Genomic DNA, 27,243 nt, shown 5'->3' on the forward strand with positions numbered 1-27,243 from the left:
TTATTATGATACTTGATTCCCTTTGAGTTGTTTTGGTACTACTGTTGAAACAGCTAAAAGTGTGATGTTGAAAACACATTCCTAACGGGACAAAGAAAAAGCATTTTGGTGGGTTATGATATGCAATGTTGTGGACTTTCCAGCTGAATACATTACATAGCATCAAACATGATCACATTGCGTGGCTACGATGCCATGTCAAGTTGTGTAATCTGGTCTGATTCAATACAGTACATTCAAGGGACAACATCTGGTTTTAAAAAAGGAAGCCTATGGTTAGTGCCAAAAGCCAAAGTTCATTGAGTGTCCAATAGGGGCTGATTGCAGAAAGACTGGAAAGTACATACACACCAAGCCAAAAAAAAACAGACTTTGCAGCATTACAGAAAAAAAAAAAAAAACATTTTGTGGAACTAGAAAATGATAAGAGCACAAGCTTACCCAATCAGAGGCACAAACTCAGCTGACTGACAGGTCTGGCACCCTGTAGCTGTTAGTGAGGAGGCTCCAAGCTCGCTTCTAGCAATTCAAATATGGAAACTTAGTTACTCTGTATCAGGAACAGATTAGCGATGTCACAGAAACTACATCCATATATTATAAAGTCTTTGGTTATGTTATTCATGATACTATACGTTATGTTACATTACGTTGTGTACAAAACAAATCAATACTTTGTGTTATGTATATCATATAACCCGTAAAGTTATTCACAATACAGCATTACATTATATACAATACAATACAACACATTAAGTTACAATATAATACTTTACAATGTGATACATTACAATACTCAATATTATTATACTTTACATTACATTATGTTAGATCACATTACAAAATTACAATCGACACAATTTGCTACAATATATAACACAATATAATATGATATGATTTTGTTACTAGTGTAAATGGTATAATATGATACTGTACACATATTATGTTATGTTACATGATGGTATAAGACATGATATGAATTGCATGTTGTGGTATAGTATATCATATCAATCAAGCATATTGTGTTTTACCACACCATTCTTTACTATACCATATGTTACCTTATGATACCATACAGTACCATCTCATATGATTCCATACGTATGGTAGAATAGGTTTAGGAAAGGACATCTGGTTGAAAACCTGACCATCTAAAAAGGGACAAGTTTCATTGTGTCCTAGCCCTAAACTTTTCAAGGGAGTTTTCTTTTCTCTGATGAGTCAATAATCTGTTGACATTTAAAATGTGGAGGATAAAATTCTAATAAAGCCAGTGTTATATGACTAAGCTCAGTGGGTGGAGGTTTTATCCTGGGCGGTTGTGTTAACCACACTGTTTCTTTTTCCCTGTCCTGCTGAGTGTTACTTCATCCTGTTTCAGAAGCCTTGTCACTGACTGCTTGAAAAAGCTTGTCAATAGTGTAACTCAGATACAGAGGCAGTGAACAGCCTGAGGACCTTGACCTGCGATCCATGTCTATTTAGAGAGATTTTTATCTCCCCCGTGTTTATCTTGAAGGCCTGTTCTTTTGAGAGGTCAGAGTATCAGAGGTCCACCCTCACAGACCACATTCCTTTATACAAGACAAACGACAGCCTCGTAACTTTTGTGTTTGTAGCATCGAGTTCATCATCGGCCTGATGAGAGAAAGATGGCCACTAGAGCCATTAGGTTTTCATTTGGTGCAGCAGCGGCATTAGTCAGTAGGAATTAATATGGTTAAAATATGCAGCACTCTCCGTCTTTCTTTTTCTAGGCTTCAATTTTTATTTTTTATTTTTTTTGATTTGGCTTGGCAGAGCCCAGGGGCATCTCCAGGGCAATGACTCAAATGCAAGAATAAGGAGGGGTCCTTTAGACATGAACAGCATTTCTTCATACATGTACTGCTAATGTCAGGTAAACAATATGACCTTCCTTTTTGCTTTTCTTCTTTGAAATTGATGTGTTGGTTAACAGAACCACCGTGTTGTTTAAAACCTCATTACAGTGAGGGCTTATGGGATGATTTTCCATGTAATGTTCTCAGTGCTGCCTCAGCGTTGCGTGATGGATTTCATGTTGTTGTTTTTGTCCTGGCTGACACGATGTGTTTGTGTGTGTGTGTTTCTTTGCATCCTGGCTGGTTCACTGCCTCTTCACGGCAGGGTTCAGCTGGAAGCAGTCGGCCTGTTGCATCATGTAGCGCGGTGATGGGACCGTAGAGCCGTTTATGCTGTTTGGCACGTGTGCATCGAAGTGATTCATCTACAAAGCTTTGTGTGTGTTTTTTTTCTCCTGAGCATGATTTCTTTTTTGCTGAGAAGAAAGGGACGACCCCTCGACCCACTCAGGCGCCTCATTCTTTCACGCTACATCAGGTGTGTGCAGGCTGACAGTTTTCTCTCTTAAGTGTTGAAACACAGCAGCCTGGTCGGTAGCCAAACACATCAAAATGTGACAATGTAAGTTGTCCTTTAAAAATAAATTTTGAACACTGTCCTCTTGTTTATTGTTTTGATACAGGTAAAGTCAGTTGACATTGCAAGCTGGAAATCCAATTTGGTTGTTGAGGGGGAGCATGATGGGTCAAACCTTAAACAGCACTTCCAGCCAGGACATTGGAGACCAATTTAGTCATGAAACACTGTAATGATGCCGACTCCTACCTACATAGGGACATTAAATGACAAATTACCTAAGTATTGTACAAACAGAAGTTAGTGGACCAACAAGCTTTGTGTTTTCCTGATTATTCATGAAAGGAGTTTTTAACTGGTTATGAAACAGATACAATTGATATGTCTCTTCATGACCTTAAATGACCTAAAAATCCAACTAGAAGGATGATGAATGTCAAAACATATTGTTTCTTTGTGGTTCTTAATGCCTTAAGGTTAAGGACAGGTGAGCAAGGTACAGAAATGAGGAATAAAATGAAATAAAATAAAATAGAATAAAATAAAATAAAATAAATAAATAATGGTTAGTTAGCTAGTGAGTAAAGCTTTACCTTGCATAGAAAGGAAAAAAAATAAATAAAGTTACAAATACATGGAAGTGACCACATTTTGCAGAAGGGTGACTAGCCCAGCACTGACTGAAAGTTCCTTTTAGGAGCTTAAAGCTCATACTATGATTATTAAAGTACAGTTCCACAGTTTCATTTAGCAGACACTTGTGTCCAAAGTGACGTACAACACAAGCAAGACTCAAGACGGAAGGAAAAACCTAGTTAGTGCAACAAAGTTATTCGGCTGCAGGTGCAACCATTAGGTGCAGGATTATATATTTTTTTTGATAATGTAGAATAATTTAGCAAACTAACCACATTTAATCGCTGCAACAATATACTTCAAATTTCAACAACATTCAGTAGTTAGTGCTGAAAATTCAGTAAGAGCTGGGTCTGAGACCTTCTGACTCATTCTACCCCTGAGGACAAAGAGAAGGGTCAGATTAAGTGCCTAAGTGTTCCCTGAACAGTTGAGTTTTCAGACATCTCTTAAAGCAGAAAGGGTCTCTGTGGATTGCATAGAGTTAGGTAATTCATTCCACCATTTGGCCACAACAAAGGAGAAGAGTCTGGCTAGTGATTTGGAGCCGCTCTGGGCTGGGAGCAGCAGGTGTCTTTCACAAGCAGAGCGTAGTGGGCAGGAAGGACTGTAGACCTGGATGAGGGACCCCAGGTAGGCAGGAGCTGTTCTTGTCAGTGTTTTGTAAGCCAGAAGAAGAGCTTTGAATTTGATTTGAGCTGCCACTGGAAGCCAGTGAAGAGAGATTAATAACAGGGTGGCATTTGCTGTTTTGGGCCGGTTAAAGACCAGACGTGCTGCTGCATTCTGGATCATCTGCAGAGGTTTAAATGTGCACGCAGGAAAGCCTGTCAGGAGGGAATTGCAGCAGTCGATGTATGAAAGCACAAGGGCCTGTACCAGAAGCTGCGTGGCCTGTTATGTCAGGTCAGGTCTGATCCTATTGATTTAATGTATTAAACCAAACCAAGTACTAATTACTCCTTAACCTCACCAAAATTCAACTGCTTTACAATATTTACCTCACATTGATAAAATCGCATGTAAGCATTTTTGACTCATTTATTTTGCCCCCAATGTACCCAAGTGACAACATCGAGCCCTAAAAACTGAAGTTCATGGAGTATTTACATGAAGCTGGCAGCAGAAGCACCAGAAAATACAGACAGGGGCTTCAAACTGAGGTCTGTCGGATTTTTAGACTGTTCTACATCAAGCAAGGTGCAACACCAAAATCCAGAACCATGAATGTCTATTTGTGTTTTTCAGAGCTGGGACTTGTGTTAAAATCCACTTTTTTCTTTTCATTCTTTTCATATTTTTAAGGCAAAAAAGTATTTTTATGTCCTTAAGAGTTCACAAAAGAGAGGAATCAGTACATCGAAATTTGCAAGCAAACTCATTGATTTAATATCTGAACATTGACAGTAAATGCAGTGGGGTATGCTGGCAGTTCTTCAAGTATTTTGATGTTGTGACCTGAGATGATCTTTTTTTTTCCCTACTCGAGTCATTAAAGAGGGGTATATTTTAAATATTTTATATCCTTTTTTTTCAAACATGGTTGTAAATTAACAATGCTGGATGTTTGGACTCAACATGCAGCAGAACTGCTGAAATCCCTTCATCTGGGGCAGACAGGTTTCCAGATGACTGACCAATCAGAGGAAAGGAGGATTGTGGGGAGGGGAGCCTTAAAAAGACAGCAGCTAAAATTAACAAGGTTTTCTGAGAAGTGTTTCAGAAGGTGTTTTCTATAACACCAGTTTGAAAAATAGTGATTTATTTTAACTGTAAATCATGTAAAGCATGAAGCCTATGATATCCCCCTCTTAAAATAATTAAGATTAGCAGATTAATATGTTTCCACATAGTTAGGTTTCTTTTGAAGCAACTCTTCATACACTGGGAAACATCAGAAACATCAGTACAATGTCGGAGCAGATAGCAGATATAATGATTAGAGAAGACAAAAAAGGTCAATATGTGGTATTCATTTGTGAGTGTGCAGCACAGTCTTGTTCAAAGAGTGAGGAGACCAACTAAGCTGCAATATTAGAGTGTTTTGTGAGTGACATTTATGATTCAACACTTTGCATCTCATCATTATCATGTTGTTGAAATCATCAGGCTGCTGCCTGTGTGAAACCATCATTAATGAGCTGCTTGCCGACCAGTTACAAACTTGCATCATCGTGTTCACAAAAAAAGTAATATTTACTCTTTCCTGGGGTTTGATCATATCAAGGGTTTGATCATATTACAAATAAAAATTTAATCAAGTCAAAATTCTTTGAAATGTGAACAGTTTGATCTGTAGGAGGAGTGGTTTAATCATGTCCCTGAGCGGAGGTCTGCAGCATCATGTTGTACTCTGACTGTGCTGATGAATGACCCCCAGCTCCCCGGGCTCATGCATATTCATGTGAATGCATGTCGATGTGGCGGCTCTCTACGCATGAAGCGCTCGGGCTCCTGCAGCGTGGAGAGGAAACTGATAAGTCACTCAGATTCACACGCGGGTTACCATGGAGACACTTACACAGTGCGGCTCTACCTTGTTGCCAATGAATCATAAATGGGAGGAGGCATGCAGAGGGCCAACATATCTCAATGGTTATTACTACCAGCTAATACACACCATACATCATACACAGGAGATAAGATACACACCTCAGATCTCCAGAGTCTGTGCACATATGTGTGTGAGTGTGTTTGTTTATCACAGCATGAATTTTGACTCTAAGTTTTATTCTGTATTGTTTTTAACACTCCACTCAATCCCTTGACTCCACATACTTCTCATTTAATTTCACTATCACAGACACATTCCCAGTTCTCTAAACTCATTACAGTTGAGCTGTGTTGCATCTCATCATCTTAGTTGTTTGGTATTAGGTCCAATAAAATTCATCCATCCAATTCAGCCATCTTAGATCGCTCTCTTTTTAATTGTGTTTCTTTCAAGGTTTAAAATATTTTCATATTTTTTATAATTTTGACTCCTTAAACCATTAAAATTCAATTTAGTGAGCAGTGTCATCAGCCTCTTAGTCACTCTCTCCAGCAGCAGCAATCAGTAAGCAGCTGGAGTCATGTTTACAAGCAGATTCTCTGACACTCTTGGGGTGATGGTAGCTCAGTGCGAGAGTCGGTTGTCCCTCATTCGTGAAGGAAATTGAACTAAATTGAAAATTCTTTAATTGATCCCAATGGGGGATTTTTTTTCCAGAACAGCTCACAGAAAAAGTGCAATAAATGCAGTAACAATAAAAAATATAATAATAAGAAGAATATGAAATTAGAAACTTGAGGAAATATAGAAAAGTAGAAAAATATTACTAGTTACATTAAAACAAATAAGTGCAAGATCAGAACCCCCAAATGTACCCACTCTTGATAAGCAGTGTGTGAATGTGTCAGTAGCTCAGTCCACAGGGACTTGGCTAAGCAATCAGAAGGTTGCTGATTCAAGTCCCGGCATGGGCTAAGATTAAAAATTGAACTGATAGCTGTAGGGGTGTTAGCATAATTTACTGTCAAAGTACCCTTGTGCAAGGCACCATACCCCCACCTGCTCAGTGTTTCATATCGCTTTGGATGAAAGCGTCCAAAGAGCTTGTGATGCTAACCCAGCGAACATCAAAGCCTCAGTTGTCTTTGGCTGGTGACACATCAGATGATTTGAAGTCATATTTACGCCCAAATTTGCCTCCCTCTGTGATCAGGGCCCAGAACCAATCACTTATCAAATGATCTACAAGTCAATGGAACTATTTTACTGCTCCCCATGATAACAGAGTCTCCCTCATCTGGACGCGTAAATATCAAATGTGTAACAATAAAGATCCAGGTCAGACCTCCTTCCACAGAGGAGCAGACCAAGAAGTTTCATGATCCAGGTGTTACAGGTCACAAGCATGGCACCGGACGTAAACAAAACTGTTCCTACAGCCAAGTATACACTGTAAAAAATTACCAGGATTTCACAATGTTTCACTGTATTTTCTCACAGTAAATTGCTGTATTACAACTTTACAGGACTTAACTGTAATAATTACAATATAAGACTGTAATTTTAAAATTTACAATAACAACAGTATTACTACAGTCAACCGCTGTGATATTTGCCGTTTCAATTATTACCAGGATTTTACAGCATTTTATTGCATTATTTCACCATGAAATGCTGCATTAAGACTATCCACTGCAAAAACACAGCAAATTCCATGAACTGAATTGTGGGACGTGCAGCAGATTTTCAACATTTTCAAGGTTGATGCCACCAAAGTAAGTTTAACATATTCTGTCAAGTTATTGTACCCTTGTTTTCCACCTTTTCTTTATCTACATATTGTCATTTTGAACTAGTGTGAAGTTCACCATATTAATTCCTCTTTTCTCTGACGCTTTTTTATTTGCTTTTCTGGCGCTTTATTATTGCGGCTGAGGCGCAGCGACTGCTTGGTCTGGATGATCCATGCCAGCACGGAAAAAGTGTGCTGGAAAGACCCGGTAGCAGAGACGGTCGGAGCCTCTGTTACCTCAGCAACCGGGAGAACAGACTGACCATTGGGGCGCGCATCAGAGGCCATGAGGCGCGTCACCGTGTGGGCCAGCTCCCAGCACAGATGTAAACTTTTCCTTTGTCAATAATAGGAGGACAAAATCTTTTTTAGATCACGTCAGAAACAAAGACTGTATGTCAGCTTACACTGTGAAAAGGGAATCTCTAGTCATTTGAGGTGATGTAATTTTTTTAATCAATCCAACTCAAAATTTTTAGATTAAGGTTTCCAATGTATTTTTGTGGATCATGTCAACTTGAAATTCTGCGTTAGTACAACTAATAAAAAGAAGTAGTTGGACCAACTTAAATGAATTGCTTCAATTGGTCACACCTAAATAAATTAAGTTCTTTAAAATGAAATAAACTTGTTCATTTAACACAACTTAATAGGTCAAATAAACTAAATATTTTCATTCTTCTCAAATCAACATTTTGCATCAATCCAACTTAAAGTTTTCAGTTGTTTCAACTCAATAATCTGCAAAACCCGAAAGGAAAACCATGGGTGAGGAGGCAACACTGTAGGTATGAGACCTTGATGTACATTAAGATACCACGCAGGGCCAGTGTGTCTGTGCTCCATGGCATGGACCAGCTAGCTGTCTATGGGCCACTGCGCTGGCTGGCTGTGTGTGCTCAACAGCATAGACTGCTTGTCTTGACTGCCTGACTGTGCCCAGTGACATTGGCTGCCTGGCTGCCTGGCTGTGCTCCACAGCATAGGCTGCTTGTCTTGGCTACCTGGCTGTGCTCCACAGCATAGGCTGCTTGTCTTGGCTGCCTGGCTGCCTGGTTGTGCTCCACAGCATAGGCTGCTTGTCCTGTTTTACGGTAATTCCTTGGGCCTGGCAACCGTGAATTAACAGTAAAGTGTTGTTTTAATGTAAACTACTGTGAAACAATTACAGTAAACTACTGTGTATTACTTACGGTAAATTGCTGTGAAAATATTTGCAGCAACTTGCTGTGAAAGTAATGCAATTATTAACCAGTAACTTACTGTAATTTTACGGTTAAATTTTTTACAGTGTAGTATTTATAAAAAAGGACTAGCTCATGGTATTGTGTTGGTTTTTGCATATCAGAACACATGCCGCAAATCAGTCCAGTGTGTGTCTGGCCTTAGATGACTTAAACCATAACCTCAGTGAAGAGACCGTGGAAGCAAGTTCAACAAGAAATATATATTTTTGTAATCTGTCATGAGTTACCTGAAAGAAAATCTGGTTACAAACCAAACAAGTCAGCCAAGAAATTAAAAAAGTGTGTTAACCAGTGTTGTACATAAGCACACTTAGTTGAACATGTTCACTGACCACACTCATATTTTGGCAAACAGTGACCCAGATGACCCTATTTTTATTGTTTTACAGCAGATGGAGTCAGATTTGGGGCACCTGGCAGACATTCAGCATGGTTTACCTTTTTTGGCAGTTGAGATGTACTCAGATGTAGTCAGCTTTTGTGAACAATTAAGAAGTTCTATGAACAAATAAGAAAAGATTCAAACTGCTAAACTTGAGCGGTTTTAGAGAACTGCTGCTGTTTCAGAGTGGAGATGTTTAACTCAGTGTTTGCTTACTGTTCCTTTACATTCTAATCTTTACAAAGCAGATTTTCAATGTGTGTTTGGGTTTTAATGTTGGATCCTTAGCAAAAATATTCAGCTGATGGATTAAAGAGTTATAATCATGTTTCTAAGTTTTTAAAGCTGTGGTTAATCTTCTTATATTTAACTGGAGATTTCTCGGCTTTTCAAGACAATATCTGTCAATAATGCTATAGTTTAATACAGCGATCTACTTAGATTGAGAAGGTAATGTAAATTACTTCATGTTTGAAGTTCATCATGTAACAGTTTGAAGCAAAAAAAAGTGTGTATATATATATATATATATATATATATATATATATATATATATATATATATATATATATATATATATATATATATATAAACACACTTTTTTTGCTTCAAACTGTTACATGATGAACTTCAAACATGAAGTAATTGTTTTCAGTTTGTGTGAACTAAAATTTATTTTGCTCATATTTTATGTGAACTTACTCAACAACTGTGTTTATTTTAATCAGGATGAGTTAACACTAACAGTTGTTTGCAACATAAATAAGTCTGCAGTCAACAAAACTGACATAATCAAACAATTCAAGACTAACTATGTTGATAAAACGCACAGTATGAGGATTATAATGACATTTTCTCTCACTAGTTCACAGTACTTCTGCAAACAACAGCACTGATAGTTTTCCCTTAAATTAATGTGTCTGCTTTTAGATGTTTGAGTTTGTCTTAAGTCACAATATTTCCGCTGCATAATGTGATAAAACTGAGCCTCTTACAGCTAATTAAGATAACTGAAATCACAAGTGAAATTGTGAAGACAACCTAATTTAATCCTACAAGTACAACAAGTTGAAGGCTCTGCTGTCTGTGTCTGTGGCGTATTTAGTATTGTCCATTTAGAACTCTTTTTATTTCATCTGAAAATTTACACGAGACAAAGTATTTGTCATTGTCTTTCCCTTGTCTTGTCTTATGATTTGCTCACAGATCTGTGATCAAGAACCTGATTGGCTCTTCTATTGTACAAACTGATGAGCTCATATCCTGAACAAAACCTACTCTGGAGCCTTTGATTTGTTCATGATTTACCCTGGTGTAAGTAAAGCGGCTTCATATTACTGGAAGCCCACAGTTAACTCTCAGAGTAACCTCAATAACCGCAAACCCCGCTGCATAATACAGGCCTTGACTTTGGCCAAAAGGTGCTTCTGATTTTGCTCCATTGTTTGTTTATTTTCCAGTAAATCTTTGTTAAAGATCAATGCTGAGCTTTGGTTTATCTGAACTGAGAGTTTGACAAAAATGCCTTGTGTTGAAAATCAAATATTTCCTGAAAACTGGGGTGATATTGTCTCAGACACACACACACCCACACACACACATCTACATTAATTTCACCTCAGAGCAGGATCTCATATTGAATCTGAAAAGGGCTAATAAAACCAGAATTGTCTGACTCCTCTCTTTCTCTCTCCACATCGAGATTTAAGTTTTCTTGCTGGTCCGGTGTAAGCAGCCTTTGTCGGTATATCTCTAAGTCTGATCACAGTGCTATGGACAGACAAGGGACTAGATCTGATACCAGCAGGTGGAACAAAAAGTGAGAAATTCACTGACAAACAAGATCTTGATTTAATTATCTTGTCCTTTCTGTCTTCCAAGAGTACCATTAAAATCTTAGGTACAAGACACATGTGTAATACCCTCTTTCATCTGCAAAGTGAGCTACATCCTATATGCCGATACGACCACTTTATAGATGTGAAATGCACAGAAAAATGTTTTATAGTTTAACGGTACATTACCCAGGAGAAAGTGTAATACCAGCTTTGTCATGTTCCCATAGCTCCCGGTGCAGCAGCAGCTGCCAGAAGCACCCACTTCATGTGATCTGATGCATTTGAAAATCTGTCCATTTTCCTTGTGAATTGCGTGTGTCTGCTTCACTACACAAAGCATCCTGAAACACAGAGCATCATGGCTTACGTTGGCAGTTTCAGTGAGCAGCTTTTCTATGTCACTGGCTGAGTTATTTTCATTGTAAGAAAATGGTAGTTTACTAATAAGGAAGTAAGCTTTGTGGAGAGCTTGAATGGTAGAGCACTCTTACACTGTAAACTGGATAAGTTGAGTTTACTTGAAAAATGCTTGTAAACCAGTTACCTTAAAAAGAAAAAAAACTAAGTAATGAAATAAGTTAATTTAACTCAACATCTTAAGTAGTTACGATCATTATGGAAAATCATTCCACTGAATGTCTTTAATCAAATAAACCTGATGCGTATTTGTTACAAATTAAAATATTAAGTAATGTTAAAAAAATGTTGCATATCGCTGTAAAACATAATAAGTTGACCTTACTCAAAACTGAAAGATGCAATATCAATAAATTTGACTTATGACTTAAGTCAATGTAATAATAAGAACTTGAAGCAGATCTGAACAACTAAATTAAATAACATTTGAGAGTACAGCTGGGTCTCATATCCACAGCGTTGCCTCCTCACTCATGGTTACAAACACGGTCACAACAAAAATCAGCTCTAATTTCATAACTTTAGTAACCGTGAGTGAGGAGGGAAGGCAGTAGATGTGAGACCCTGCTGTACATTGAACTATTGTTTTTCAGGGGGAACAGGTTGTCTGAGCCCCACAGCACTGACTGGTGGTCTGTGCTCCATGGCACGGGGTCTTGTACCTATTAATTTTGCAGTGTGCCTGATGGTTAATATATTAAAAAATTAATTTTTTGACTGGACTATCATGATATTTAGGCCAGTTTTGAAAATTTAAAAACGTATATATATATATATATATATATATATATATATATATATATATATATATATATATATATATATATATATATATATATATATATATATATATATTTTTTTTTTTTTTTTTTTTTTTTTTTTTTGGACACAGACAGTCTACACCACGTAGAGTATAGACAGCTGATTAATGCCACAAGGAGCACAGACAGCAGGTCCATGCTGTGATGCACAGACAAACAGTCAGTGACATGGAGCACAGACAACCTGTGCCACTGCTGCACGTTTAGAAGTACAGCAGGGTCTCATATGGACTGCACCCCCTTCTCACTCAAAACCTTACAAAGCGCAGTCACAGACACTAATGATTTTAAGTTGTTCTTACTTAAACAGTAATAAAAGTTAAGTCTACTCAGAAATCATCAATTTCAACACTGAAAACTCAGACATTTAAGTCAATTGAACTCACTAACAAATTTTAAGTTTTCATAGCTCAATCCAATGGAGTAATTTGAACTTTGGGGTTTACAGAGTATATTTGAGAAGGTGATTCGCACAGGTGGATGGTGAAGCTCCACACAAATTGGTCATGGGCAGCAGGTCCAAACGCAACTATTAGAGTCACTGTAGGCTGAGCTCAATTACTGCACCAGCAGCTAGCAGGATCAGCAAGTCCACCTGGTGAAACAGACACCTGCGCATGAACTGAACACTGTGGACTTTGCTGAACATTATAAGATTCATCGCTCAGGAGGACAATTTAAACCCTTCCCCTCTGAGAATTCCCTTAAAAATAGACAACATCTTTCACATTAGTGCGATGTATAGTCTGGATTTTGTAGCAATTGAAAGGACAGATAAATAATATACTCTGTAACATAGAGAGGTCCTGCGTTTATCTATCTAGCCTTCCAGAGAGGGAGCACTGTTCCCTGCAGTCTGATCCAACGTTACGACTGTGTTTCAGCTCTCAGGCGCTGCTTGCACACCCACTTTGTGTGATAGCCAACTGTTATTGCTGCTCCAAATGACTGCCCATTAATCCTGTCTCCCTGCCCTGCGGCGGAATCAAACTTGAGATGAGTGAGCGCGGGAGAGAAAGTGTGGCGATAGTAAAAATGTGACCCGGACCGACTCCAAATGACCACACGGCTGTTTGTGTGTGCATCTGTGTGTGTGTAAAACACGGAAAGGCAGAGAATAAAACGGTACATCGTGGAGGACAGGATGCTGACTCCTTTCTAGAGATTTCAGCCTGTCAGTTCAATCTCATTTGCAACCAGTCCAATTATAGCTCGTTCAGCAGTCTTCAGTGAGAGCGCGATGGTGATTTAACAGGAAATGGATGGTTTATAGAGAGAATGAATACATGAATGAATAAAAGGCCCAGAGTCTGTCATTTGGCCGTCCCTCAGCTGGAGTGGAAAAGACTGTGAATGTTCCTCATGAAGCATCCAGACCTTTACCCAGTCTGCTTTGTGATACTGTAAGAATAGAGCGCAGCTCTGCAGAAGGAAGAAGGAACACACAGTTCATCTGAACATTGCAAAAATCTCCCATTGACTAATATTGAACAGAGGATGAGGAGTGTTTGTCAGTGAATCAGTACGCTGGTTGTTGGGTGAGTGGAGCATGTGTGGTGTAAAAAGAAACTCCAAACTTAACAGCTCAACAAAGACATGGGGCCACACGGAGCAGTGAGGAGAGGACTTGAAAGAAAGAGTGTGGGCGGACTACTGTATCTTAAATACACCTGAGAGACCAGCCAGCTCCTCAAAGGTGGAGCAAAAACCCTGCCCACCAGGGAGAAAATCTAAGACACATAAGAGAAGACAAAAAAGAAAGCAGATCCTGTGCAAGTGAGGGTCATCCCTGTATTGATTTCCTGAAACCGAATAAGTCTACGCTCCAGACTCATCAGATACAGCTTGTGGAGCTAATGCATGCTTCACATTATGACGCTGTAAGCTTCTTTAGGATTCGTACCTAAGCTCGGACTTTTGCTGTTGTTTTGTGTGCAGTCTGTGATGAGAAAAGGCCGTGCTATGACTAATAATCAAACAAAAAGTGCACAGCTTTCACCAGGCACCTTTGTGTTCATTCATACAGGAGAAAGTAACTATCCAGGGTTGGGTAAAAGAACTTTTATAATAATAATAAATGTCTTCAAGTCCAGACAGCAGGCAGGATTGTTTAGCACCTATGGAGCCATGCTGATGTAATACCTGCAATATGTATCCTGACATCTTCTTTCTGAGTCATGCAAGGTCTTCTCTGACAAAGGAATGTCTGGATGTTGCTTTTGTTGCTCTGAAACCTGGATATAACATTAAGCACACATTATGTATCAGCTTTCGTGCACTGATAACAAGCAAAGTGCTCCCTCTGTAATCCCAAAAAGAATGTCACCCGACACAACAAAACTTGACTTCAAGCTTTTCACTTCCCCCACTCCACCTCTTATGGGTGCGGTCCCAGAGAAGTTACTGGAGCTTCTGAATCATTTTCATCTGCAGTTTCTTCTTTGCATTGGGGTTTTAAGTCTGGTTTCGAGAAAGTATTGACAAACTTTGTTCAAGAAAATGTTGTTGGGTTTTTTTTGAGTGATTTGAAGCCCATGTGTAATGATTTCCACCAGGGGTGTCCAGATCAGATCATGTAATCAGAAAGCGGGGCCGATCACAAGGTTACAGACTTGATTGAAATCGGACATTACATCTTGATCGGGATTTTTTTTCTTTTTTTCTTTTTTTTTTTTTTTTTTTTTTTTTTTTTTTTTTTTTTATTAGATACATAATACTTCAAAACAAATGGGAAAAAATAACATCTTAGCATTTCCTATCGTTGTGTGGTGGTACAGAGTCAGACCAACTCAACCCCACACAGAAACAATGCAGGGCATGGCATCACAACACAGTGACACCATTGGTTGAATGCGGTAAAGTAGAGCAGAACATAGCAGGAGCTTTAAGCTGGGAGCTTGATATATCAGAATAGTATTAACAGCTTGGGACTTGGTATCAGCAGATACTCAAAATCAAATGACTTGGACTCAGGGGCAAAAATACCCGATTAGGACATCCCGAATTTCCACAATAGAGTCGTGTCCGTTTTTGATGCTGTGTTGCCAGGGCTCCAGGGTCACAAACATTCATTACTGGTTTTCAGCTCAGTCCCTACTGCCCAGAGATTTCCAGATTATCTGAATCTTCTGATGATATAATGCAGTGGAGTTAATGGAATTTGGAAGCTCTTTGCGGTTGTACCCTGAGGAACATTATTCTTGAAGTGATGATCTGTTTTCTAACCCTGCATCTTACAGAGTGGTGAACCTCTCCCCCCTCTTTACTCAGACTCAGCCTCTCTGGAGAGCGTTTTTTATTTACAGTCGTATTGCTAACTTGTTGCAACTTAAACTAATCAGTCAAGAAATGTTCCCATTGAAGTGTTGTTGTTGTTGTTGTTTTGTTTGTTTTGTTTGTTTGTTTTTTCCATCATAACAAAACTTTGTCAGTGTTTTGTTTTCACATGCACCAACTTTTTGAAAACATCTTACCAGCATCAAATTCAAAATGAGCATATATTTTTCATTGAATAACATATTTCATCTATTTTCAATCTTATCTAGGTTTGAAATGATTTGCAAGCCAATCAATGACTATAGCATCGTTTCCACCAAGTGGTTCAGTTCAGTTTGTCTCTGTACAGCACGGACCAAATTAATGAGATGAACTGTCCCACTTTTTGGGACTCTTCCATGGGGGTGCCAGACCAAACCAATACTATCCAAGAAGGTGGAGCTACAACATTTCAGACCGTTGATTGGTTCAAAAGAATTGTCACCTTTTTTCTCCTCGTGGCACAGAGCCGTCTCTGAAACAAAGCTTGATTGTGCTTTGTAAAAAGAGCCACATAGAAAACACAAAGAAAACAGATTGCTAAATGCCTGTATAAATTACATAAGCCTTGGATGCTCATTTAATTAACATTCATTTATCACATGCTGCATGCATGGGGTGGGCGGGGTTGCGCCATCTTTTATTAATTGATAAGTTTCATTTTCCATTGCACTGACCTTCAGAATGGGGATGATGTGTCGGTTAACAACCTGCTGTCTTTTACCAGACTGCGTTTGTGTGTGTAGACAAAAAAAGAGAGAGGTTGTGTCCACTGCCGTTCCTGATTTGAGCCCCTTCCTGAGGGAGTTTACTGGATTATACAGCATAAAGTTCATAAAATCTGGACAGTGTCCCCCACTGTTGCTCCGTATTTACTGTGCCACATTTTTATTCTTCAATTGATTCATTAGTGGGGTACCCGCTAATGAATCAATTGAAGAATTAAGTGTGTCACGCTGTTAAGGAGTCACACTACTTTGCACCTGATGCATCTATCGGCATCCGACTCATACATTACTTACCATGAGTGGGGCATGGTTGGGTGTGGAAAAGCAAACAGGACCAGGCTTAACCGATCCAACCCATACCAAACCGCACTGATCTGAACTGGACTGCTTGGTGAAGTTGGCGCCCCAACTCTTGTGGACTCAGGAATTTTATAAGTGATCTCAAAAAGTATACTTAAGTGCAGTACTCAGAGATATTTACTTCAGTACTGTTCATTGTTGTAACAGGCTTCACGTAAGCGAAGCACTCAGAAATTTTAAAGGTAAGAAGTTCACAAACACCAGAGTTGCTTGTGTGTGTTAAAACCTGAATCATAGATTCTTGTGAGCAATGAACAATTAAATGTAGCACATCAGAGAGCTGTACAGAAAACAAACTGCATGTTTTAACAGGTATGAAAGTCTTATCTTGTCTGAATCACCCATTACCAGCCAGCTGCCATTTCAAGCTGACTTCAGATTCCCACAACACAGAAAGTCTGGTGCATCTCATGGAACTGCTAAAAGGTATTTTCTGTGTCTGCATAACAGAGGGCTGTGATTATTGTTGTGTATAAAATAACAGTGTCCTAATCTATAATCTAAGCTTTTGTAAATTATGCATATTGGTATCATTATGAGCTGCTAAAAGTATCCAGACTCCCTCTCACTGAAGACTGAGTTCAGTGTTCTCTCTATGAAAAGAGCTGAGAGTCATGGGTGAACATCTTAAAATCTTTGCACATTAAACAGAAACTCCCTCCATGACCAGAGGTTGGTTAGAAAATGTTATTTTGTGACTCTTTCAGATTTAATGGGGAATGAGTCAGAGGAATGCACAAATAGTTTTTGTCATTACAGCGTAGCAAATATTCCCCTGTGAGTCATGTTTGCTTCGCTTGTAAAGAACATGGAGTTACTCATGGAGAGTGATGATACAAACTCACAAACTGTAGAAAGAGGAACGCTCAGATTTTAGCATTAATTAAAAGGTGAGTGAGATTTTCCCTCTCCGGCCTTTTCTCAGAGATCCCTCTGGCTCATTATCCGTCACCTCGTTGTGTATTTATCACTTCTGCTTTGACACAATAAACCCATCAACGTGTGATTCAGTGGCTTTTTAATCCAACACTGTTGTCCATCTGTTGCATGTTTTCGGTGAGAACACAGCCCTGTGATGTGACAGTGTGAGTCGGAGCTGACTGAGGCGAGTGTTTCTGACAGCTGAAGCACAGCTCTGCCTCTCCAAAGAGCCTCATTTCCTGCCTCACCCCACCAACACCACCACACAACAACAAACCAACCAACTCAACCCGTCTGGAGGAAACAGACTCTTGTTGGCATAGCAACCTTATGGGGCTGTGTTTAATTTCTCTTGATAAATCACGTTAACAGTGCTACAACATCACATGCTCAGAGGAAAATGCCTTTCAAGCTGCTGGCATGGAGAACACTTTTGTCGAAATGTTTGTACAGACGTGTTGAAGCCTGGAAAGCAGCCCCGGCAGAGAGTCCTGTTCGCCTGCTTTCTGAACGTTCCCTGTGAGCAAACTGTGATTTATTCCTCGACTCTAAAAATGTGATGGGTGGGAATGACCCCCCGAAGTTTCCTGATGTCTACCTATTTGTCATGGTCACTGTGTCTTTGGCCACGTCTGCGCTGACAGCACTGCCAGTGATTACTAAAGAAAAATTATGCAAATCTCCCACGGCGCTTGTCAGCAGTTCTTCTTCTTGCAGGGGCCGAGCTCAGCAAGATGCCCTCTGAGCTCAATTCATTTCATTTAGAGTTAATTTCCAAGTTGCAGTCTGTGCAAATAAATAAACTCCTCTCTCCTGTAGATATATCTACAAAGGCACAGGGCTGAGCTTTTTCTCATGTTGTATTATACAATCAGATTACTGCTCTCTTAATTTCCACAGTTTGGTCAAAACAACCAAAGAAATCGTCCCACGGTGAATTCAAGGAGCTGTGCCCAAACCTGATGTTTACGCCGTGATTTGGTCGCTGCCCCGGGTCAAACCCTGCTGTGGTGTTTAGCCCTGCAGGCTGTTTTGCAGCTTTGTGCTCCTGTGAAGCAGGGGCCGTGCATTATGGAGCAGGTGGAGGAGGACAGGGGGAGGGAGGTGGACAAGAGGGAACAGCCTGAAATAGGACGTGACTGCTGACATTCACCTGAATGCCCTCTGAAAGGAAAGGAATAAGCAAGAGAGGGGGGAAAGAAAAAAAAAAAGCAAAAGCAGAATGATCCCCAGGCTAGGGGAGGAGGGGGGTGGTGGTGGAGGGGGGAGCGTGTGATTGTGGTTACTAAGGATACAGCATGCTGGCTGAATCAGGAAGGGAGGGACTTGGAGGAAGGTCAGACGGCTGAGGTACAACCGGCTAAATCAACTCTGAAGTGCGAGGTCCCGGGCGGTGTTGGGGTTGAGGAAATGTAGCTGCTTTGGTTGCTCAGTAGGAACATGGATTGTTGCTCAGAATGAGACCTAGTGCACACTACCGTGGCTTGTAGCACACCCCCTGGGCTGCAAATCCCTTTGGTATGCCACATAAAAGAGGATAAAAGATGTAAAGAGAGATCAGGAGACAAGTGTACAAGATAAGGTTTCTTTTGTGAGATGTACACCTTGAAAACATTCCCCCTGGGGATGAAGGTCACCTGGCGTCTGAGCTCAGAGTAAGATAGCGTGCCGGCCTCGCCTTTAACTTCCGATTGTCACAGAGGCTCAAATCCTCTCTGCCTCTATCCCTGATGTCTGTATCCTCTGACGTCTTTGAAACAGACTGCAAAGCTTAAGCTGTTTTGAGAAAGGAAATGATGCAACATAAATTTCAAGGCAAGGATGCTCTGTCTTTCCCCCTCTCCCCACCTTCACATACACACACATACACACACTGCAGGATCAAAATCAATAGCCTTCAAGAAGGAGTCAATGCAGAAACTAATAGCTAACAAACCCAATGCTGTAAAATCACCAGCAGCTCCTCGCACAGCGTTGTTGTAATGTAAAGAAATTGTGTTTGAGCACGCTGTGGATCTCTGTCAGCCATATAGAATTATTTTCCTCTACAACAGGCTCACCAGGAGGATGAAAACAACCCAAGTCTGGTATTTAAGAGAGCAAACAGACACTTTAACACTGCAGCCAACACAGAAACGCACAAAGGAGCTCGTGTTTAACTTGATTAAGAAATTTCCCCATTTTTCTTGCTGACATTGATTGGGGCTGAGCGTCTGACTAAGCAGCTCCACATTAAGCGAGAGGGCACTTTACGGGCATCCACATTCATCTCCGACTGCAAGCTCTCCTCCCCTTTAGGCTCAAAGTGCTGATGGTCTCACACTGCAGGGTGACGTGATTCAAGCTCAACAACAAAAACATTTGGAAAGTGAGATCATTATCTTTATCATAAACATCAACTGCTTCTTCATTAGCATCCTTCCCACTGCGCTTACTTTGTGTGTAATCACTTTATAATGCACTAACTGAGATCCTATTAGTCTGCTTTATCACGACTGTGTGAGGGCAAGCACGCAACACCAGCACAAAACATTTACATCAGAAGAAAACAAAAGCAGAAAACATGCTGAGCCCAAAACACAAACTCTAAACAAATATTACAACTGATATGTGCTGCACGCACTTGAAAAAAAAACTGCAACTGAAAGGCAAATAAATAAATGAAAAGCAAACACTGGGCATATACAGAAACAATGCAAAGTCACGGAAAACACACAAAACACAGAAAATAGATGCAGCAGAAGCAGCGTGTTTAGTTATTACAGCAGGAGTCCATATGCCTGCAGGGCAGCACTAACTGGAACTGGAGTTGATGTTTTCAGGCAAAGACCCCAAAACCAGAATTTGGATCCTGATGACCACAGTGAGATCTGAGATGGCGTCTAACAGTTTCATCTTACTTTACATACATCACAGCCCAATCTTAAGAACTACTGTAAATGTTTTGTCTACTGTAACATCAACACTTTTACAACCCCCAACTCTAACCTCCGAAGTTTTTGCATGCGAACCGTCCCACTTTTTGGGACCCTTTCGTATGGGTGCCAGACTGACCTGATCCGCTCTCAGAAGGTGGAGCAACACACTGCAGACCGTTGATTGGTCAAAAGAATCGTCACTTACCGTGCGACAGCAGCTGCATTTCTCCTGGCAGCACACAGACTTCTCTGAAACAAAGCTTGATTGCACTTTGTATCAAAGAGCTACATGCCAATCACAGAGAGGACGAAATGCTGCATCTCTTCCATCCTCTTGGTTTACTATGTCATGTTTTTCTTCTTCATTGGATTTATTCGCGGGGTAAATTGTGTCGTGCTGCTACGGCGTCACGCTATTGTTTAACAGCTGCGGCTTTCGGCATCTGGCTAACCACGCCACCTACCACGAGAGGGCACAGTTTGCAGTGTAAACACAAACCGGATCAGGCTTAACCGTACCAAACTGTGCCAAACTGTACTGAACCAAAGTGGACTGCTTGGTGGAAATGTGGCTTTATTCATTGTGATCATGCACAAAATGTTACATTTCAAGAAAATAAATCTGTGATTTATGTTTGAACTAACTGTTTCATCACTTACACACTGTGACATCAAGGTTCAGAATCACAATTAATTACAGCAGTGAATATTGTTTATGTGAGGCAAAATCTGGTGGACAAGAGGTCAACAGCAACAGCTGCAGATGATGTTTGAGTTGCAAGAGTGAGCCCGGTGACTTCACCTGAATAGATTTATTGCATATCCAAAATTTAAGGTTTTTTTTTTTTCTAGAAAGGGTAATTGTGATTTTTTTTTTTTTTTTTTTCGCACTTTCTAATTTTTTTTTTTTTTTAACAGTCTCAAGACATGCGTGAAGCTCATAAAGACATGAAAAAACAGATAAGAACAGTAAAATGATGCTTTAATTTTGGCAGTGATGTACTTTAATTTAATGAAATGTACAGACCAAATGTAAAAGAGTCCATCTATAAATAAATTAATAAAAGACAAATCAAAATAGATGCATCAATGTGTTGCAGTTGACGTGTATGTGTGTTTCTGTGGGCGCCTCTTGGTCAGGTTGTATTTGTGAATGAGAGCTGGTTCCCAAACATTTTCACCTGGTGAAATAAAAGTCAAATGAGTTTAAAAAAATAGAACTGGGTGGGTTGATGACAGCCACATCATATTCAGCTTAAACTCATCAGTTACTCGGTCACTCTTTAAACTGAAACATCTGTTTCTCTGATCCTGTCGGAAGTCTGTAGAACTTGAGTCCATTGATACAATATTGATTTGGAAAAACCAGGAATGACACAGATAGACACTTTGATTCTGTAACAGTTTAAGTTTAGCGCTTAAAGTGTGTTGTGTTATTGGAGCTAGTTTCTTTGTCAAAAACATTTGTCGCCATAAATTCATCTGAACTTTAAGCTAACCTCACAACAACCACTACAATAATAGTAAAAGCAAGTTTAACAACAACAAAAACCATCAGATCATCAAGATCGATTATTTTATTTTTTTTTTCTTTTTTTTTTCTTTCCTGCAGTTGACAAACATGCTGCACTGCCCTTCTTTAATTCTATTTGTTCTTTTATTCATTAGGGACTGTGTTTCTTGACCTTGAATGAAAAGCACATCTTTTAAGTTTCTGCACTGTTTTGGTCTGTTTCGTGTTACTTTTTAAATATGCATTGTGTTTCGTGTTTTCTTCAGATATTTTTGCTTCTTTCAGGTGATTTAATTGTATGCATTCTCTTTATTTTCAGGTCACAGACTTAAAACATTGTTCTCTGAATACATTATGTGTGTAAAAGCTTTTCCTTTGGAACGTGTTTCAGAGTGACTTTGAAGAAGCAGAGTTTAGCTCTTTATCTCTTTTTTTAATGTATGAAATATTCAACACATGAGAGCTGTGCAGCTAGATCAGCTGAAAAAGGAGCATGTACTGAGTCTCATCTGCTGACAGTGTCACTTCTGAAGCTTTTTTTATGATTGAACTTGATCTTGTGGCAGGGTTAAGTGCTGCCTGTCCTGTCCTCAGTGCAGTCAGTCAGCGGTCCACCAGGGGCATCAATCCACTTGCTGTGGCAAAGTTCTGCAGCTGTTCTCATGCAGCTTCAAAAGGCTGGATCCTGATCTTTGAACAGATTGTCTCGGGACATGATGGGAAAAGACAAGGGGTGCTAATAGGATATTTGATCAGCAGAGATCTCAGCTGCTATGTACAGGTCAAAACAGATCAGAGGGACTGTGGATCTTGAATGCAGCTCTGAGGTGATTTTTTTTTCCCCTGTAGGACAGCACTGGATTCTTGGTGGGGTTACTTGCTTGCAGTAACAGCAAACAAAAAATAAGTGTACAACATCAGTTTGGAGACACTTGTGCTGAAAGATGGCGAGTGCCTGCACACTGACAAACACAAGCTTTTCCCCGCAAACCCCCATTTCCCCGAATTGTAACAGGGATGTTTTGTTTTTTTTTCTTTCGTTTTTTCCTCGGGAGTTCTTCGGTGTTTACAATCGGTGAAAAGAAGATAAAGTCAGACCGGTTGTCTCTTTAAATCAAGCTGCAGTGTTGATGTGCCCTCAAGCTGAAATGGTAAGAACCATTTCCACCTCTGCGGCAGGGAGCCTGACCAAATAGGCGCACTAGAGCGCTTCAAACGTGATTCCCATTCCCTTGGTCACTAGTGGTCTATGGTCGCCTCCACTCCCGGAGAGGAAAGCTGTTTGCCAGTCTTTTTCTGGGAGAGTTTCCCCCCCTCTGCGCATCTCGGAGACATTATTTAATTTTTATTTTCTCTTTTTTTGTTCCATCCGCAGAACTCTGTGGCAGTCGCCTCAATCCATTTACCGCTGGCTGGTACGCCTATCTCCTCCTCTGCGCTGCAATCTGTTGATAACTCCACTTGCAGGCTGCAGTTTATTGTGTTTCGCAATGGGAAACTCTTTCCTTGCACGGGGAATTCGTCAAATCTCGCAGACGATGGAAAGCGTAGGAGCGTTTCAACACCAGTTGCATTCACCAAATTAGGTAAGAGGAAATCCATTTTTATCATCATGCCTGTGATGTCAACGCTGTGCTGTTTTCCAGACTACATGCTTACACACAGACACACACACACACACACACACACACACTCTCTCTCACACAGCTTCGTAGTTTGCTCTGCGCAACATGTTGTCACACAAGCTTTACAACCTTGTGTGCATGATGCCGCAATAAATCACTCCGCTACTGTTTTAAAATGCAGTGAATGAAAACACCGCATGACTGTTCTTTACTCCAGCTCTCCATGTATGACATTAAAGTTGATCCACAACACCCTCTGCATAACACGCGCGCGTGTGTGGCTTGTTTGCATGTAAATAGCGCGTGCTAGTGTCCACGCGTCTCATGTCACGGCACTTACTCACTTTCCCCCTTCGTATCCCTAATTGCACGTCTTGCTTTTTTCCTTGCAGATGGGTGCAGCCTCGGGAGCGACGTGCACTCCGTTACTATCGCTCTGAGGCACTTCGCTCTGGGTGTAGACCCCACCGCAGCCTACTGGGATTTTGACCTATTGGATGGACACGGTGGCTGGAGGGCAGAGGGCTGCCACATAACAGGCTCCGGGGGCAACACGACCACCATTCATTGCACCCATCATAATAACTTTGCTGTGCTAATGGTGAGTAGTGTACAATGTAGTTCCAGTGTCATTCATTGTAGCACAACCATGCCACCCACCCACCCACCCCCACATCTTTCACTGCTTAGGGCCTATTATGGATCAAATGCATCTTTTTTTCACCCTGGAATAGATGGAGTCACGTGTTGTAAGAAGCGCTTCATGCAGGGACCTTTGAAAGCTTCCTTTATTGTTGCTCTTCAGCAGAGGGAAAGGATTTGTCAAATGCGCTGCGGGGATTTATTGGCTTTGGAGTATGCGCTACACTAAATTCCCTCCTATATCCTGGAGATGAGAAGTTGCGCGTGTTGTAGGCTGTAGCCTGCCACCTTTTTTTTCCTCCCAAAAAGCAGCACAGCAGCAGCAGCTGCAATAGAAGCGATGCTCTGGAGAAGGAGCGTCTTGTCAGGAGCTATTCGCCTCCAAGCGCAAGTGCTGTGCTAATTGGTTGCAACCATCGCCAGACAAAAATGCTGGACTGCAAAGCGTAGCGTCGTTCATCTGTGTCGCTCAAGTTCGACGCCGCTGAGATGCCTTCTTCCGACGACGTCCTCCTGTTCACATTGATTTCATGAGGATAATACCAAAAGCGCAATGGCATCGCATCGCCCAGTCGCTCCGTAGAGCCGCTGCGCCTGGTCCGCTTTTTTTGGATGAAAAGAAATCCTCCGGATGTTTACCGAAGACTGGGAGTCGTTATACTGGGAGGTCAGTTCTCAGCAGAGCATGAAAAGTGTTGCTTGAGATGTCGGTGCTTTCCGAGTTGCCTTTTTACCTGCATATTTTATGAAGACGCTATTCTGTTCCGCTGTTGTTCGTGTGTGGAGAGGAGAGAAGCTGGGCTCGGGAAAAAAAAAGCCGCATAGGAATGAGAAAGAGTGGGGTACAGTGAGGAAGAGGCTCACAAAAACGGCATGAGGGGCTCACAGGGGGAGAGTGGGGTGACTGTGGAGAATACTGAGCTGTTGTCAGATGGTGAGCAGATGCCCGGTTGTCATTGTGCATGCATTTTCTATCAAACACTGGCTTGGGGAGGCGCGCCGTCAATGGGCACCTTCTGGCTGACAGGATAAAGCGAAATCTGCATTTTTTTCGGTCTCAGTTCTTGGCACCAGATTGATTTGAACTTCAAGACACGTCCGACAGGCATAAGGTAGTCAGAGCGATGGTGGAGAGCAGACACAGAAATGTCCACACTGTGGCGAGTGTTTGCGCCGAGGTTTGCGCGTCTGCTAATGCAGTCACCACACCCGCCCGGTCTCTGCAGTGCCCGAGAAAAGGACCCTTATTTACGGACTCGTGACATCATTCTCCTCATGGCTGCATCTAAGATGCTCGATACTCCAGCAGTGACCCGTAATGCTCAGGGCGGCTTCTGCAAGTAGCAGACCTGTTGCATAATCTTTCATGTGAGAGGAATCGCTTTTACCGGCTGCCTGCCAGTTGACCATTTTTAATTGACAGCATTTAGAAGTGATGAGCCTCCGCCAGTGAGGCGCTCATTTAAACTCCTGCAGAGAGGGACTGAAATAACATCAAAGCTTTGGTGTTCAGAGGGGGAATCAGGGGAACTAGTTGCAAAGTCTTTAAAAAGTCTGCTGTGACAGTGGCACGAAAAGGCAACAGCGGTGTTTACATTTTCTGACTGCTTTCTCCTGACAGATACACGACCATCTATCACACTGCTGTATCACCTTCTCTCTACATGATGCAGCTAGATCTCTTGTTGGATCAGCTGTCTGCAGCATACAGTGTGAGGATCCCACCTCATGCTGCATGTGTGATGCTGAGCAGACTGACAGGGGGGGGGGGGTTGCCACAAAGCATGACAGCTCTGAAGGATGCATAATGCAACGGAACCATTTCAAAGAAAATGGGGAGGAGGTGGGAAAATGATGCCTGAAAGGCACAATGAAATATGCAGTTCCTGTTGATCCTCACTCTTTCACTTCTTATTTTGCTGGATTGTATGTGATATTTTTTTTGTGTGTGTGGGTGTAATGTGTGTGCGTGTATGTGAAAGAGATGATTAGTCTACAAATAGCATGACAACCCTGCACAATTGCCCCTGGGAACTGAGGTTTAGGATATAAAAAGTACTTTAATGAGAATCTTTTTGACTTGGCTCAGAAAAAATTACATTGTGAAGCCCCCTCCTCCTCCTAACGTGCCGTGTGATCAGAATGCTGAGTAACTGACTCGGGACAGGATGTGTAAGGAAAAACTCAACAAGAGCAGCCTTCAAATCTTTTCTTTTGTATTTTTAACGCATTTAAACCCCTGCTGGGCGCTTTGAAGAATAGCTGGTGTAATAAATATATCATTTTGTTTGTCTCTCATTAGAAAGCAGGTCAGTTTCTGACCCGTTACTCTAGTTAAACTGCTGAAACAGATGATTCCACATGTGTGTCAGGTGTTGAAGGCAGCGTGCCTCTTTTCATCCAGCACTAAGCAGAGCTTGAAGCTGTTCCAGATTTCAGCACCAGGGACAGTTCCCATGCAACCCCCTTCTCTCCTCCTGTCCCGCCTCCTCCTCCTCCTCCTCTTCCCCTCCTCTGCCTCCTGCAGGCCGGTGTCTGTCTGAAGGCAGGGCTGACTCACCCGTTTACAGCAACGCAGCCTCATCATCTGTCTTCATCTCAGTGACAGGCCTCAGGCACCCCCCAATCCCACCTTAACCCCCTCTAAAACTCCCCTCATCCTCTCTGCAGCAGCCCCTCTGTGTGGGCTGTAACCACACAGTCACAGTCACAGTCTCAGCCACAGCTACTTTTATTTACTTATTCATTTATGGAAGTAACACAGACTAAGGGGCTCATGCATGTGTTAGCTGCTGCGCTGCACGCTGTTTAATATGCAAGAGCAGACCTTTACGACGACAGACACACAGAGGGGAGGTCCAGCTTCTGTAAGCATCCAATCATAACAAAGGCCCCAGGGCCACGGGCCAATAAGAGCCGAGCTGCTCACAGATGTCTTCGCATACAGTACAGGCTGTAATGAATGTGTGGTTCCTGGAAGCAGGAGGCTCCTCTGGTGACGCTCCATCACACTTACAGTAGAACAGGTGACGTGTTGCTGCTGGAGTCTCACATGGGGAACATGCAAATTTGGACACAGAGGTGTATTTAAAAGAGGAGATGGTTATATGTGTGATGAATCACTGGAAAGTGGAAAGAAAAAGAAACAGTAGTGGACACCAAATGGTGGGAGAGATCATTTTAAACAACAACAA

At 41.1% G+C, this 27,243-nt stretch overlaps 1 protein-coding gene across 1 annotated transcript in view; it reads left to right on the plus strand.

Annotated features, from left to right (window-relative positions):
• The window catches only part of adgra1b (adhesion G protein-coupled receptor A1b), a 341,543-nt gene that overhangs the window by 198,037 nt on the left and 116,263 nt on the right, over positions 1-27,243 (plus strand). The window contains exons 13-14 of the mRNA XM_074675764.1: positions 23,158-23,368; positions 23,800-24,008. Of these exons, the coding sequence (XP_074531865.1) occupies positions 23,158-23,368; positions 23,800-24,008 (420 nt within the window). The remainder of the gene's footprint in view (positions 1-23,157; positions 23,369-23,799; positions 24,009-27,243) is intronic.

This window comes from Halichoeres trimaculatus, unplaced genomic scaffold (genome assembly GCF_033239565.1).
Source record: "Halichoeres trimaculatus isolate MK-OKI-2021-1 unplaced genomic scaffold, fHalTri1.1 fHalTri1_scaffold_8, whole genome shotgun sequence".
Lineage (NCBI taxonomy): Eukaryota > Metazoa > Chordata > Actinopteri > Labriformes > Labridae > Halichoeres > Halichoeres trimaculatus.